General features: G+C 52.8%; 1 protein-coding gene across 7 annotated transcripts in view; it reads right to left on the reverse strand.

The window, feature by feature from the left end:
* Positions 1-2,428: 2,428 nt before the first annotated feature.
* The window catches only part of Whrn (whirlin), an 86,867-nt gene continuing 72,860 nt past the window's right edge, over positions 2,429-16,435 (reverse strand). For 4 of the 7 annotated variants that reach the window (XM_055611592.1, XM_055611590.1, XM_055611587.1 and 1 more), the window contains 5 exons: positions 7,310-7,381; positions 5,915-6,440; positions 3,970-4,151; positions 3,480-3,602; positions 2,429-3,163 (listed from right to left, as the gene is read on the reverse strand). In XM_055611592.1, coding sequence (XP_055467567.1) covers positions 2,981-3,163; positions 3,480-3,602; positions 3,970-4,151; positions 5,915-6,440; positions 7,310-7,381 — 1,086 coding nt within the window. In that variant the 3' untranslated portion in view covers positions 2,429-2,980. The remainder of the gene's footprint in view (positions 3,164-3,479; positions 3,603-3,969; positions 4,152-5,914; positions 6,441-7,309; positions 7,382-16,435) is intronic. The other 3 variants (XM_055611589.1, XM_055611586.1, XM_055611591.1) reach the window with 2 other exon arrangements.

Consider the following 16,435-nt stretch of genomic DNA (forward strand, 5'->3'; position numbering starts at 1 on the left):
CACAGACTGCTGCAGGTAGTTTACAAGTCAACTTGGCACTCCTTTGGGCAGGCCCACATTGCAGGAAGCCCAGAGTCTTCCTCTGCCAGGCTTCTTCGAGCTGCGGCAGAAAATGTCGGGGTAGGAAAGACTCGTGTCATGGAAGAGAGCTGTCATGGTTTGTTTTTATTGTCAATTTGACACAACCTTCAGTCACCTGGGAAGAGGGAACCTGGCTTGGGAGATTGCCTCATCAGATTGGCCATGTCTGTGAATGGCTGGCTGGGGAGGGCCAGTCCACTGTGGGTGGCACCATCCCCAGGCCAGTGAGCCTGTGTGAGGCTGAGCAAGCTAAGAATGGCTCCTGCGTCAGGGTTCCGGCCTTGAATTCCTGCCTTGGCTGAGGGGAAATCGATCTTTTCCCCACTAAGCTGTTTTTGGTCATGGTATTCCTCATAGAAATACAAACTAGAACATGAGCTATACACTCCTGGACTAGAGCAACATTCTCCTCTGAAAGGTTCTGGAACAGAAAGGACAATGAGACGTAGTGAGGTTCATCATCTGCCTGAACCTGTCAGGGTTCCCAGTGAGATGAGCCCCTCCAAGATGCTCCAGCTATGCACTCTTCATCTTCAACGCCACAAGGAAAGACATTAGGGAACAGATACATATAGTCAAGGTGGACATCTGTCTGACTCTTCCATCACCCACCATACTGAATCCCTTGCAAGACACCATTATGATCGTCATCCTGAGGCTTAGGCTCCTGAGGGTCTGGACTTGATCTTCCTAAGTTCACTGCCAAGGAATTTAGAAGTTTAAACTACTCTGGAAACCGGGCCTAGCTGCAGGTACCAGAGAGACTGGGGCAGCGGGATTAGAAATTCAAGGTCAGCCTGGGGGCTACGAAGAGACTCTGTCTCAAAGTAATAATCCTAAATAACGGGAGATACAGCTCAGCTGTAGTGTTACTTAGCCCTGGGTTCAGTCTCCGGTATGCAAAAATGAGCAAATGCAATTCCCTTAGAATTTGAAAGAAAAACAAAACAAAACAAAAAAAACAAACAAAAGCCAAACATTAGGAATATACCAGTGGACCCCTTCAACAGAGCCAGGCTTAGGAACTCTGGAATGAACAGCACCAGAAACTCATTCTTCTCCTACTTTTTCATGGAGCAGTCTTGGGGCTGTCCCCAAGGGGTTGGACCAAGTAGGGAGGTGGTAAGTTGGGGCCAGGACAACATAGCTGCCCTGTAGGGCAAACAGCAGTTCAGTGAAGGCTACAATCTCCAAGCCCTCCAGTAAAGCCTGGAAGCTCTGTATTCAGAGCAAAGCGCAGGCCCTGGGCTGGAAGAGGTGAGGCTCTTCTGTTACGAGGCCCCTCAGTAGGGCACCCCTGGGTCTGCGGCAGTCACCCCGTGGCCTGCACTTGTGCACTGCCGCTTGTTGTGCATTTCTGGGCCCCAGATGTGGGGATCTGATCACCTTCGGAGCCTGTAACTGAACTTACTCTGTGCTTCCTACAGGCAGAGAACCTGAGCACAGGGCCAGCCACCTGCCACTGTGATTAAACTGATTGATGTGTGGTGTCAGGAGCCCTGAGCCCAGCAAAGCCTTCTGTAATTGGTTAGAAGTTATTCTTGTAGAGGTGACAGACCTTACAGGGAAGGGAAGGAGCACACACCTTTTCCACCAGACAAAATGACAGGAGGAGATGGCCTTCTGCCTGGTCTTCAGGCCACAGGCCAACTCAAGATTTGCCACCTTCCCTGCCTAACCCTCTCCCCTGTGTCTGCTTCCAACCTCCACTTCCCTTGGATGCTGGAATAGATGGGTGCTATCAGGAGGGAGGGCAGGAAGCATCCAGGATTCACTACCTTGGCTGTGGGCCTTTCCCACATAGACAGGCAGGTGTGTCAAGCCTGGGCCTGAATGGAAACAACTCTCAGTCTCTCTGCACACCCAGGACCCTGTGGTCAGGGAGCCCCAGGGATCACCCTGTTTTTGCCACCCTTGTGATTGGATTACAAATGTACGCTACAGTGTCTGTCTTTCTATGTTGGTTCTGGGGACTGCACTCAGGTCCTCATGACTGTATGGAAATTACTAAGCCATTTTCACAACCTTCGTGTGTGTTTTCAAACATTCTGCCCACAGAGTACTCTATCCAGGACTCTACTGTGTGCCTTGATTAGTAAAGTTAACCTCACATTACTTAAGTAAATTGTACCTTGCAGCTTCAGTGAGGTCCTCCAATGGGCAGGTTGAGGCCCAGGCCCTGTCTCTCCTCCCCTTGTGTATCCCCAGCTGAGCAACTGGTGTTCATCACTTGACAGTGTATGATGTTCGAGATACCCCATTCCTCCCTCCCTCCCAGCTCCCCACACCGAGCCAGCTAAGCCCCAGACCCCTGGCAACAGCATAGCACACTGGCCCCTAATCTTGTTCAGATTTCTTTATTGAAAAATTAAAGTCATAAGCTCTGTATATAAATACACTGACATTGCTGGTCGCCTGCGAGGCCTCTGGGATAGGCTGGGGTGCAAACGGAAGCTGGGGACTGTGGTCCCCTGAAGCATAGGAAGGAAATAAATAAATTCCATAGGGACACAGCCCGGAGAAAGGCGGTGCAACTGGTGTGAACAGGTGTGCTGGCGGCTCATTTGTGGCACTGAAGGTCCCCCTGGCAAAAAGCAGTCTATGAATTCGCCTGTGACCTCACAGCCAAAGATTTAGGCATCTGGGGGGGGGGGGGGGGGTCAGCACCCCATCCAGCCCAGAGAAGCACGCTCTGCCTCTTTTCCCTTGTACATCATAGCTCTATTGATCTCCTACTGTGTTTCCGGCACACAGCTTTTGACCTGACTTCCTGCTTGCCTTGTCTGGCTCTCTTTTTTTTCCTAGTCTGGGCCTGGGGACCAGGGAGGGTATATGTGTTAGGGTTGGGTGGGGAGTCTGCTTGTGACCCTGGCCGATAGCCCTGACCTTGGTCCCAACCCTAGAGCATCACGTTGAACTCGGTGACCAGAAAGTCGATGTAGTCTCTCTCCTTGGTCTTGAAGGCCTCAGCAATGATTCGGGCGGCCTCTCTGTGCTCCTTACCACGAAGCGTCAGCCCATTCACTTCCAGAATCACGTGGCCCACCTTGAGCTGCCCACAGTTATGAGCAGAACCTCCTCGCTGCATAAAGAGACACAAGCCGGGTCATGTGGGTACCTGATTTTCACCACCTGCTAAGCAGCTGGTTGCTGTCAATCTAGAGTCGCCAGTCCTGGCAAAGCTGGGGCTCTGCAGAGCAAGAGGAGCCAACTTTCCAAATTCTGGGGTAGGATGGAGTGGGGGGTGGGAGGACATATTCCTGCTAACCTGCCCAGGCAGCCCAATACTTCAAGAGGGGGCACTGGGTCTGTCTGGGGCACTGCCCCCTCTGGGAAGGCATCTTGAGGGTACTGAGAACAGGATCTTTAAGACAGGGAGACTTACATCTGGAACATACCTGAATTGTGACGATCCTGGGCAGAGGCTGGCGTGTGTTGGCACCACCCTCAATGGCAATGCCCAGTGTGGCTGCACTTTTCCTCACACGCACCAGGGTGGACGTTGGCTCTAGCAGGCCAGGCTACAGGTGGGAGAAGGGTCGCTTTGATGCTTCTCACTGGAGGACAGTTAGAGCCTCAAATATGACACAGACTAAGCTAAGCACCTGGTGTCCTTGGCTTTTTAATAGTGCCCAAAGCCCACACTGCCTGGTGTGGCAGAGACTTGAGTCCCAGGCCTGACCTCAGACTGCCTGAGCTACCGTGCCACACTAGAGTGGAGAACAGCTGCCAGCCCTCAACACCCAGGAGCAGGACAAAGTGGGACTCCAGATCCCTAGCACAGTGAGCCTTCTGGATGAATCTTTCCAGCAAGGCCTCCTATCATGTCTCCTGATCCCCAGGCCCTTCCATCCTCCACCAGGGCCTCGTGTGCACACCCGCACTCACAGGTTTGTTGGCCCCCTCTGTGGTCCTCTCCGTCCCGGGCAGCTCCTTGCCATTCTTGCTTTTAGTGGATGCTGTCTGTCTGCCTCGGCCTGAGGTGCTGGCCTCTGTCTCCCCAGCATCCACACCACTGTCCTCACTTAGAGTCTGCCCACTGTCTGAGAGCTGAGAGAGTGTGGAGGCTGCTGGGGAGAGACAAGGGAATGGCAGCAGTCATGGAGGAGTCATTACCTGGGGGAGGTAATGGCGCTGGGGGCTGAGTGGCTATGAGAATTCACCATGCAAAGATGAGGGGAAGGGTGCAGGCCTACGGGGCGGCAGGGCAGGGAAGATTCCCTGCCGTCTCCCCCATCTCCTGACCACCTGACCTGCCAGCAGGGCTTCTGCCAGACCCCAACCACTGGCATACATAGAAAAATAGAGGTTAAAGTGCCAGCTCAGCACACAGAAGTGTCCTATTTGTCCCATAATGTCCTAGTTTAACGATAGATATTTGAATTCAGTGATTTCTTGAAAAGGTTGTAGTTGCACAAGAAAAACATGAACGGTCTGCCACCCTGTCCATGACCACCCTGATGTGAGCGGAGGGGAGGACACACCCCATTCTCCAGCCAGCAAAGCTGCTTCGTTTTGTGGGTGGCCGCTGGACTCTGGGCTGGAGGCTCTCGCTTGAGAATGCGTACTGTGGGGGCTGGAGAGATGGCTCGGCAGTTAAGAGCACTGACTGCTCTTGTAGAGGACCTGGCTTCAATTCCCAGCAACCACATGGTAGCTCACAACTGTCTGTAATGCCTGTTCCAGGGGACCCGACGCCCTCATACATGGAAGCAAAACACCAATGTACATAAAAATAAATTTTAAAAATATACGCTTCAAAAATGTGTACTATGGATCCTGGTGTGCCAGATATGAATGTTGTGCAAGCCTGGGTGAGAGATGCATCTTCTCAGAGCTGTGCCCACGTTCTAATCCTGGAGGGCGGTGCTGACACCAGGTCATCACAAAGACTCCTGCGCAGGGAGAAGCGATGGGGGTGGGCCTGCACTCACTGCTTGGCTCTGCCACTGCCTACTGCGTCTCAAGCTTCACTTGGGAAAAGGAGAGTAACAGAATGATGGCACAGGGCTGGTGGCAGGGCTCCGTGAGTTAAGTACTAGCAAGGCATCTAGTCATCCCTGGCCCCACCATCCCCTGACTGGTTCAGAGTCTACAGGTCTTCTTGCTCTTCTCACACCGGCCAGTTGAACCTCAGTGTTCAGCCTCTGTGGGTATGGCCTCAAATCCCCTGATCCTGTTTGCCCTTTCCTAGGCTCCCTACTCAGGCTACCCAGGGAAGCCTGGGCTACCTAGCGCCTGGTATCACTTCAGCCACAAGATGGCAGCAAAGCCTAGCTAACTTCACCCACATCCTCATTGGGCATCCGTCAGACAGAAGCCCCCAACCCCCTACCCTCCACCTCAGCCTGGGGCTTTGCTGTACTCTGACTTCTACACACCATTCAGAGGCCTAGTGACTAGGACTGTCACACCCCTGGGGCCCAGTGCCTTCTCTCTACCGGACAGGGGCGGGGGCGGTCAGGGACTACAGAAGCAGTCTTCCTTCCAGAGGAGGCCGTGAGGTAGATGCAGGGTGCAGGGACAGAAGGCCCCTAACTCCATCCCCACACAACCCCCCACCCAATGACCTGGCAGTACAGCCTTTGTCTGCTCCACATTACCAGGGGAAGGTGCCACTCATTCAGGCAGCAAATGACTAGTCTGTGGCTGAAGCGGGATTCAAACTCAAGTCTTGGCTGCAGGCCATCTTCATGCTGACCTGAGCCAGACCTCATATAGGCTAGCAGACCCTTCAGCAGCACCAGGCCCTACCAGTAGCAACAGGAAGAGTGGCTCTAGGGACTAGAGGGCCCCCCGGACCCGAGTCCCAGAGCTGAACAGCCATACTCACTGCGCGTCTGGGGCAGAGCCCGCACTTCATTCACGTCAGGCTCACTGTCTGGACGGTGTACCTCCACCAGGACAAAGTGCTGGTTTGCACCCACGGGGTCAGGGTGGTCGGAGGGTGATGGTGGTGGAAGGCAGGCCCCAGTCTCTGCTGGAGAGTTCTTCAGGTGTGGCGGGGACTGGACCCGAGGGAAGGGGCCGATGGGGTGCTGGTTAACCAGGGCAAGGTGGGTGTCCAGTGGCTTCCTGGAGCTGGGGTTGGCATGGGAGATGGAGGCGTAAATAGGGGAGGAGGGAGAGCTCTGTGCTGAGGAAGGCCCTGGAGTGGGTGTGGTGCCCAGCGGCGGGCTGCGGTTCCGTGGTGCTGAGAAGACAATGCCCGAGTGGGCACCAGAAGAAAGAGGTGCAGGGTCCTCCCTCCCCGGCTTCTGTGTCTGGCCAGGCAGGCGGTCGTAACCTTGAGCCAGAAGTGGTGGGGGAGGAGGCGGCTTGATGCCAGGCAGATCCTCTGAGGGGGGTTTGACATCATCCTGCCAAAAGACCCAACAGGAGTAGAAGTCAGAACTCATGGTGGCTGGAGAAGGACAGCAGGAGAACAGTGCTGGACCCAGCAGGGACTCAGTCCCTGATCCTCGGCTCCTAGCTACTCTGCCTTAAATAATGCAACACTCAGTGGAAAACCGTTGCCTGCATGTCGGCAGCTGAGGAGCGCCAGGATCTTGGCAGGTGTCTCTGGGGACCCACTCGATTCCTTTGGGAACTGACATTCTTGGCATCAGCAGGGACTCATCACGAGTGACAAGCCTTAATGAGAGGCAGGAGGAAGAGGATGGTAATACAGAACAAGCATTTCCATTGAGGGAATGATCTTGAGGGGGGAGAGACGGTGGAACAGAAGGAGTAGCCTGGGGACTGCGGTGTGGCCTGGGACAGGCAAGGCGGCTCTCTGAGCTTAGAGCACCTGCCAGCAGATTGGGCAGGGATGAGAGCAGCAGACTGCACAATGTGTTAACAAGGTGCCTGAGAATGCCTGGTGAGCAGGAGAAATGGACCATGGCCACAGTTCCCTTCCCGTAGGCCAGTGTCCTGGAAAGCTCTGATGGCGACATAGGCACTATCTTGATGCTATGACTGCATCACTTGACTTACTCTGGTCCTCTGGTCCTCTGAGAAAGGTGCAGTATCTTCATCTCCATGGGAAAACACAGGCACAGAGAGAGCTAAAAAGCTTGCCCAAAACCACACAGGCAACCAAGAGGTCAGACTAGACCCCAGGCAATCAGTGGGGTTGGTGGGCTCTTGGCAGAGATGCTAGCCTCCCACCCACCGTGTGTCTTCCCTCTGGGGCTATCCCCAAGAAGGGACCAAGAGCCCATGAGTGTCCCAAGCAGGGCCTTACCACAGACACATCTGGGAGAGCGCTTGCACTGTCTTGGGCAGTCTCACCGGTTCCCTCCAGGTCTAATGTATTCTAGAAATGGATGAACAGGAAGCAGGCTGAGCAGGCAAGAGCTGAGAGGAGAGCTTGTCTGTTTTCCAGGACCCAGAGTCTATGACCTGTGGCACTGTTCAATTTCTGAGGCAACCCTGACACGCCCCACTCTGCAGATATCAACCTTAGCCACTCAGAGCAGTACAGTGACTTCCCGTTGTTAGTCATTTCAAGGAAAATTTTCTTGAGACAGAATCTATGTTGGACTACATGAACTCTGAACTTACTATGTAGCCTAGGATGACCTTGAACTGACTCTTTTTTTTGTCTACCTTCCAAGTACTGGGACTCGGGGCATGTGCTAGTACATTTAGTGTATATGATGCTGGGAACTGAACTCAGATCTTTGCATACAATAAAAACAGCACTCTACAAACTGAGGCACATCCCAAGCCATGAAGTCAGTGTTTCTTTGGGACTTCCTGATCATTTTCAGGCCTGGAGATGCAGGGGATGTCTCCGGCTTGAGCCTTAAGTGCTGCTGTGTTCAACAGATTCAGCACTCCCAAATCTAGCCGCAGACATACACACACACAGAGGACATGCCATGGCTAACAGCATACAGTACACTGGGGAACAGTGACCAAGGAAGGCTTCCTAGGGGAAGGGATGGACTAGGCAAGGATGGACACTGTGGACTCTGGGCCTGTCTGTGAGCAGCGAGTCCTGTCAGACACTGGGAGATGTCTGCATAAACAGGGAGGAACACAGAATTCTTGAGGATTTTCTGCCAGCCCTTGGGTCATGCTTGGACTTGTGTCTGAGGGCAGTGGGTTGCCTTGGCAATGAGTTCAAGTTTGCTTCCCATAAAGGTCTCCTCCTGCCAGGTGGGAGCACTGTAGGCGTGTGGCTGGCTCTTCTACTAGCCATTGCCCCGGTTTAACTGTAGACATGCTCGGCGGCTCCCAGGTCACCTCCGGCATGAGGTCTACCTGAGCAGCTCTCCCCTCCCATTGCTCCACTTCCCTTTTCTCCCCACCAAGCAGCCGACAGTCCTTGAAAACAAAATCTAGTAATGTTCATCCCCAGCCCAAGCAAGGCCCTGGGGCCTTAACATTGGGAGAAATTCCAAACCTCAAACTCACCGTTGCCTACCTAACCTGGCCCTTTCCTGTTCTTTTTCCAGCATGATGGCATCAGAGCTGCCCCGGGGCTTTTGTACCAACTGTCCTGCCACCTGCACCACTCATGATTCACTTCCACCTTTCCTTTGGTTCTTGCTGCCCGAGGCCTCTTGGACCAGCCCTGTCTACATGGGCGCCATCCCACCGTCTGTCCTGACCCCCGTTCCACTTTTCCATACATGGGTCACGACGTGGTTTAGTTATCTCTTCTTCCTACTGGGTATAATCTGAGACAGGACATGGTCCACTGTGCCTTCAGTGCTCAGAACCGCAGCTGCTGTGTCAGTGTCTACTCTGTGAGGGAACAGACTGCTAGCTTTAGCTGCTGGGGGCAGGGGCTGAGCATGCCAGCAGTTGAGGAGGGAGGTGCTGTGTTCTTCGAGGGGACCAGTAATGATAGCTGGAATAAGAGGAGGCATAAGTTGCCTCATTTCCCTGAGGCAGAGCCTCCTGTATATAGATTCCTTTCTCAGAAGCTTCAAGTATTCTGGCCTGTCAGAGGGCACGTGTTTGCAAAGGCTGGTGATGAAGGCTCAGACCGACAGGACTCGGGGTCCTCTTCTTATTCCACCCCTGAGGTTTTCTTGAGCTCACATCCTTGCTACTTCTCCAGCATGATGACATCACACCTGTCCCAGGGCCTTTATGCGAGCTCTTGAGCTCTGCCTCTTACAGTTGTGTGACAACAGGCAATCTGTAGAGCTTCTCTGTGCCATATTGTAAAACGTCATACTGTCATGCTGCTGATCCAGTAAACTTCTTCCCACAGGGCCTGGCATTGCACTTTGAAAGCCCAGGAAGTCTTGCAAACTGGCCCCACAGTGAAGGTACTGTAAAGTGTACCGTGACCCCTGTGAGTGAGTCTCTCAGAGCAAAAGATCAGGGAGTCTTCCCATAGTCCCCTGCCAACTATCATCAGCACAGGGTTCCCTGGAGATATCCCAAGTGAGTGGGCATCAGAGACCCTCTCCTAGCGGAGGTGAGTGCTGAGGCCAGTTTGTCCATGCAGGGCCTTCCCGGGATTCCACAGTCAATCTCCAGCCTCAGTAAGGCACGGGGAATTCAGAATCTTGATGGTGTCTGCTCCAAGGACAGAAGCCTCCACTATAGGCACACATGGCCAGTGTCACCTGCTGCAGGAGATGCTGGGGGTGAGGCTAAGATGACTGCCATTGGGCGAATCTGCCGTGTTCTAGCGGATTAGAAACCTGAAGCATCATCCAGTCATTCAGCAAACGCTGACCACGATTCAGGTGGGAAGGGTCATGAAAGGCCAGCTGAGAACTGGATGCCTGGCTCTTCTCCATACCTTACTGCATGCACCTCCCTGTGGCCCTGAGACAGTTACCATGGCTGGCTCTCCCCCATCATCTGTCATCTCTCCTGGGACTATAGATCATAGACGAATGTGACAGGAATGTTGTGTGGCCATTGTTCTGGCTAATTTTATGTTAACTTGCCACAGGCTAGGGCCATCTGAGCAAGAACCTCAACTGAGAAAATGCCTCCGCGAAATGGGGCTGTAGTCAAGCCGGTAAAGCATTTCCTTAATTAGTGATTGATGGGGAAGGGCCTAGCCCATTGCTATCCCTGGGCTAGTGGTCCTGGGGGGGGGGGGTGAGCAAGCCATGGGGAGCAAGCCAGTAAGTAGAACCCCTAAATGGTCTGTGCATCAGCTCCTGCTTCCAGGTTCCTGTCCTGCTTGAGTTTGTGTCCTGACTTCCTTCAGTGATGGGCTATGGCTGTGGCACATAAGCCAAACAAACTCTTTCTTCCCCAATCTGCTTTGGTCATGGTGCTTCATGACAGCAATAGTAAGCCACACTAAGACAGTCATTCTATAGCAGCTTGGGCAACTGAGCCAGGTCTGTCATACCACACTAGAATTGGACAGTGCCCTGGCATTTCAGGTGGGAGAAAGGACAGAAGGGGAGCATATAGCAGGCAGGGCTTGGAGCACAGTGCAGCCAGGCTCCATCTGCCAGATCCAGATACTCTGGGGCCCCACGTTCCCAAATCATGGTCCTTGTACATCTGAAAGAGCTGCAGACAGCCTGGCCAAGAACTAGGGCAGTGCCAGCAGAACTCCAAGCGCAGGCTTGGAGGCCTGAGGTCACAGTGCATGCCTGCATGTCCTAAATACTGCATTCTGGCCCACGCTGCCTGCTGCTTTCCTTTCGCCCCCAAGGACATAGGGAAACCCCCTCTATTCTACAGCCTAGCCCAAGACTCAGAGAGGGTAGGTCACATGTCCAAGGTCACACATCAGGGCAACGTGCTTCCTATTCAAGCCAAGAGGTCTGTAAGACCCTATCCCACTGTCAGTTCCCTTCTCCATCCTCCTCATGGGTGTGGGGCTGCAGAGCAGCCCCCACATATATTTTGAGTGGGCCCAACAAGGGTCCAGATGCTCACACATCTGGGGTAATGGAAAGAGGAAGGGGAAAAGTGAAATGAATGACAAGGAGCACTCTTTGTGCTGACTTCCACCCAGGTGCTGAGGGCAGGTAATGCCTGGTTTGGATACCATCAAGGCCAGGTGCAGCTCAGGTGCCCAGAGCCACCTCAGCAAAATAAGGCTCCTCCCCACACCTGGGGCCCTCCCCAAGCCATTCCAGTTTCTGTCTCCTGCTCCTTGCTTACATAAAGGTGCTATTTTCAGCTCTTTGTTCTCCTGGCTTTGTTACTCCCATGTCAGGCCACTCTCCACCCCTCCCCCATCACAAAATGCATCTAAGGTCTGAGGCTGGAGGCCCATCTCCCATTCTGCATATGGGGAAACTGTGGCACTGAATTACAAAACCTTCCAGAAAGCCACGGGTGTGGTGTGGTGTGGTGTGGTGTGGTGTGGTGTGGTGTGGTGTGGTATGGTGTGGTGGTGGTGGAGGGGTGTCAGGCATTAGATTTCTGCATGACTGAAGGACAAAGGGAAGGAGAAGAGACCTTACAGGGAAGTGTATGAGTAAGAAAGAAGGTGGGGAGAGGCTCCAAAGAAAAGACAGAGTTGGGGAGGGCCAGACAGTTCAGCAATGGGAAAGTCAGAGGCACGGAGAGAAGAAAAGCAAGGTTGCGGTACAACCAGGACTGATTTGAAAAGAGCTTGTCACTTCAGGAAAGGTGGAGGATGGTGATGTGAGTTGGGGAGGCAGAAGTCCTAGCATTGCTTGCAACAGTGCTTCCTTCAATCAAAGCTGCTAACTGGGGTCCTATAGGGACTATTTGGGAGAACAGGCCCCATTCCATCACCCCCAGGTCAAGAAAGCAAAGAGCTCTCTGGAAAGGACAGATGGGCACATCCTCCTCTCAGGACAGGACTTGGTGGTAGAGTCACATTAGAACCCAGCAGGGCTGCTGATGGCCAGATCTTGCTTCCAGTCTGCTGAGCTGACACCTGTCCCTTGTCCTGAGAAAAGGATGCCGCACAGTGAAAAGAATGCATGACCCACAATTGTCAGGTCAGGAGGAACCCTCAGGATAAGTGGTGAAGGGGAATCGGGGCTCAGGAGAGGGAACACAGGGACAGAGAGCCTGGCTCAGGGCCTCCTCCATCTCAGATCAGCCACTGTCACCCAGGGAAGTCCAAGATCTTTCCTGTCGCAGTGGGATATCCACGGCACCCCACTTGTACCCATCGTGTCCTCACAACACAGTGCTCCCTAACTGCTGCCGTCGTGCTCCCATGTTTTTGAGAGCTGCATAGCATCAAACAGTTGAATGTTCTGCCATCCTCTGAACTAAATTCTGGAACAATTAAAGCTGCTATCCTGAGCCAAGGCTCCACCAGCCTCCAAAGGGGCCTGGGGGCTCAGACAGAGAAGAACTCACTACAAGCTAGCACGCTGCCCAGCTTCCCCATTTGTCAACTAGTAAGTGCTTTCCTGGGACAGCAGAGCTCAGCTACATTCAAAGAAGAGCTGGGCTCAGGGGCTTGGCTGCATTTGATGGAAACAGCTTCCAGCATCCCAAGTCCTCACACAGGGAGGCAGGTTTTCTGTAAATCCTAGGACAGGATAGAATACTGCTGGAAAGAAGAGAACCATTCAGATGGGCTGAGGCAAGAAAAGCTCCGGAGGGCTGGAGAGATGGCTCAGTGGTTAAAAGCACTGTCTTCCCTTCCAGAGGTCCTGAGTTCAATTCCCAGCAACCACTTGGTGGCTCAAAACAACTATCTATAATGTGATTTGATGCCCTCTTCTGACTAAATGAATATTTAAAAAAGAAAGGAATAAGCCCTGTGCAGCTGCCTCTAGTAAAGCGATGGTTCTAAAAGTGCTCGAGCAGGGACCTGCTAGATAAAGTGATGCTCTTTTCAGTAGGGAGAACACACCTTGGAATTGTGGTGGAGTGGCAGCTTCCTGGCATGAGGCAGTCAAAAGACTGAGTGTGAGATGTCCCCCATAGCCTCAGGGGGACTTGGGACTCTGACCTAATCTGCAGATTCATTCTTTGATGAATTCCAAATAACATGGCCTAGTTGGGGCGTGGTGAAAAGAGGAAGTAGGGCCTAGCTAGAGGAAAGTATGTCACCAGGGGTGTGTCCTTGAGTCTATCTCTTGTCCTAGCTTTCTCTTGTGATCTTCTCTCTGTTTCCTGCCCTCCACGAGGTAAACAGCTTCCCTTTTATATGTGCTGGCCACTAAGATGCTCTGCCCACAGGTGTGGGGTTGAACAACACTGGACTGAACCCTCTATAACCATGTGCCAAAATAAGTCTCCCCCTCTCTTGTTATGCCAGATGATTTGTCACAGCACAAAAGAGCAAGCCAGCTTGGCGTGGCATGTCAGCTTGCCAAGGACCTACACAATGCCCACTGCTTCCTGTTCCTCTGAACACCCGGTGCCTGTGGCCCCACGTTCCCCCAACGCCACTCTTCATGTGTCCTTTGGCTTAAGTGAAAGCTCCTAAACTGTCTTGCTTCATTTAGTGTTGGACTTGATACCAAACTCCAGCTCTTAGTTTGACCATCTCCCTGCGATGCCTGGGTCATTGGCCTGGATCTGTCCTCTCATATACCCTCAGGCATGGAATTAGCAGATTGTCTGCATAGGGTGCTACAGAGGGAACCCAGGGCCTGGCTCATGCTAGCATTACTGAGCTATGGTGTCAGTCCTTATGTAGGCCCCTTTATCATCTTCCTCCATTGGGCTTCTGAACTCCAGGTGGATGGGGGGGAGGGGCTTACTCAACAAACATCGCAAGGCAGGGGCAGGCTCAACAAATGAGTGAATGAATGAGGGTTTCTTACTGAAGAAAGGAATCTTTAAACCAAACAGGTTACTCATGAGTCACAGGACAGAGCAAGCCCTCTGCTGCCTTGTCTCCTGTCTCTGAGTGACAAGCAGGTGTCACTCAATCCACAGTGTGTTGAGTCTTTCTCCTTCACTGTGCTCCAGTGAGGAGGGAGGCTCAGGCCATAGAGGGAGCAGATGCAGCAATGCTGAGCGCCCTTCCTTTCCTCCCTTCAAGGATGGGGTGCTATCCCAACACCTTTGGCAGCTATAGGGCCCCACCAGACACGGGAGATAAAATACAGGGAGAGAAATCTGGGTGAAAATGGGATTTTGTCAGTCATTGTGAGCAAACAATAGTGTCCTTGACCTCTAATCCTTCTCTGTCCAACCCTTAGAGTAGTAACATGGTCAGCTTACACGCTCCCCACACACAACCACCTGGTTTCCCAGGGCAACCCAAAGACATCAGGAATTTCCAGTCTAATGTGCAGATGTGGAAACTGAGGATTGGAAAGCTTCTGCCACCTGCTCAGGATGACCACTGTGAGTCTGGAGAGCCACGGCCTGGACAGTGGAGCGCCCTCCCTTTTCACACTGGAGATGCGGAAATGCTGGCAGGCACGTCTTTGCTTGCCCTGCAACTCTGCAGGCCAGCAATTTCTACAGGGAACACAATGCTGGTTAGAGGCGGGGAAAAAATAAAAATAAAGCTCCTGGTTGAGTAGTAGACAAACTGAAAGGGGATGATATTTGTCCGTGGGTGGGGTAGGGTGGGGAATTTCCTTGATTGATGGCCTCTGCTCTGAGCAGATGTTGCTATACGGAGGGCCATGAGGTAACCTAAGATGGATCGCTGTACCACGTGACCCAGGGAATCTGGGTTCAGTGGAAACTGTCTCCATCTGGGATGGCTGGGCCTCTGGGTCACCGTCAGCCAGGCGCCAGGACAAGGTGCATTTCCCTCAGACACAGAGGCAAATGTTGGAAGATGGGATAGGCATTCCTGGGCTTCTGCTGGTAGCCTGTAGTTCCTGCCTGTCCCCAATACTCTCCCTGCTGCAGGGGAAGTAAGCTCACGCAGGGGTCAGAACAGCCAGACTGGTATTTCTGAGGAGGTATGTGTGTTTAAGTTCTGTGGGAAAATGTACTTCTGCAGTAAAAGCTGCACTCCAGTCCCTGGTCTCTGGCCCACTTCACTTCTACCTCTTTCTCTCCTTCATAGAGCCCTTGTTCAGATGTGGAGCTGGCCACCACCCCCTGAATACTTACTAGGTCCTGTGGTGGTTTGAATGAAAATGGTCTCATGGGCTCACGGAGAGTGGCACACTTAGGACATGTGGCCTTGCTGGAGTAGGTGTGACCTTGCTGGAGAAAGTGTGTCACTGGGAAGTTCAGACCCTTAGCTAGACCCAGCTTTCTTTCATACTTTCTTCCTGTTGCCTGTCAACCTGGATGTGGAACTCTCAGCTGCTTTCCCACCATGTCTGCCTGTGTGCCACCATGATGATAACTGACTAAACCTCTGACCCCCAATTAAATGGTTTACTTCTTAAGAGGTGCTGTGGTCATGGTGTCTCTTCACAGCAATAGAACCCCAACTAAGACACCTCCACTCAGCAGAAAGAATGCTTACAATCTGAGGAGCCATGAGATCTGCCTCCGTCTGATAGAAGTGGAGACTGAGGCGAGAGTGGGGAAAGAGCTTCTTCAAAGGCACACGGCACCGAAGGGACAACATGGTGTTAGAATGTCCTCTAAGACCTGCTTCTGGGTGGGGAGGTGGTATCCCCCGGCCCTCATTCCAGGTGTCTGCGTATGCAGGATCTGAGGCTGCCATGTGCTAAGGGTATGACAAGAGATACTAGGCCAGGGCCGCTCAGATACTGGGAGAGCTGGCACCTGCTCAGCCCATCGCTGTATCTCTTAACAACTGGCTGCTCCATCTCCAAAGAGCCTTTACTAATTCCTGGGAATGTGTCTATGTCCTTGCCTATTCTCAATAATTGGAGGTCCTGTTAAAATTAAGCCAGACTATCCTGGTTCATCGGGGCATCATCTTGCTCCTAGTCACAGCCTTTTGCACATGACCTACCGTTTTGCATACCCGCTCTGGCTCCACGTGCCTCCTAGACGGTATGTAGGTGCAGGAGGCGTGCTCCAACCTCAGGACCTTTGCATGTGCTGTTCCCACTGTCTGAACTGCTCCTCTCTCCAGATATGAGTGTGTCTCTCTCCCCCTGGCTTCAGGTCTCCCTCAGGTGTGCCTTGCCAATCCTCCCCCACCCCAGGTGCCCTGCTGTCTTGTATGACTTTCTTCAGCTCTTATCACTTAAGAGTGATGTGATGTGTTGGCCACTCAGCTCAGTTCTCCATCATTACTTCTGGCCTCCAAATTCAATTTCCAATGAAGAAAGCATTTTTATTACTCTCCGATGCACCGCAGTACCTGGGCTGCACACAGCACAGGGCATGCACCCCACGAAGATTAACAGAAAGGAACGCAGAAGAGGAAGGGGGAAACAGATGGCGTACAGACCAACGGACGGACTAAGTAACGTTCAGCAAACAACTTAAAGAAGAGCCAGGGTCAGAGGACAGGGTTCACAACACCACGCAGAGGCAAGCCGGCCGGCCAGGGACCATGTCCTGACTTGGTCTCTCACCAGCAAGCTGGGTG

Source organism: Psammomys obesus, unplaced genomic scaffold (assembly GCF_907164565.1).
Source record: "Psammomys obesus unplaced genomic scaffold, mPsaObe1.curated_primary_1811, whole genome shotgun sequence".
Lineage (NCBI taxonomy): Eukaryota > Metazoa > Chordata > Mammalia > Rodentia > Muridae > Psammomys > Psammomys obesus.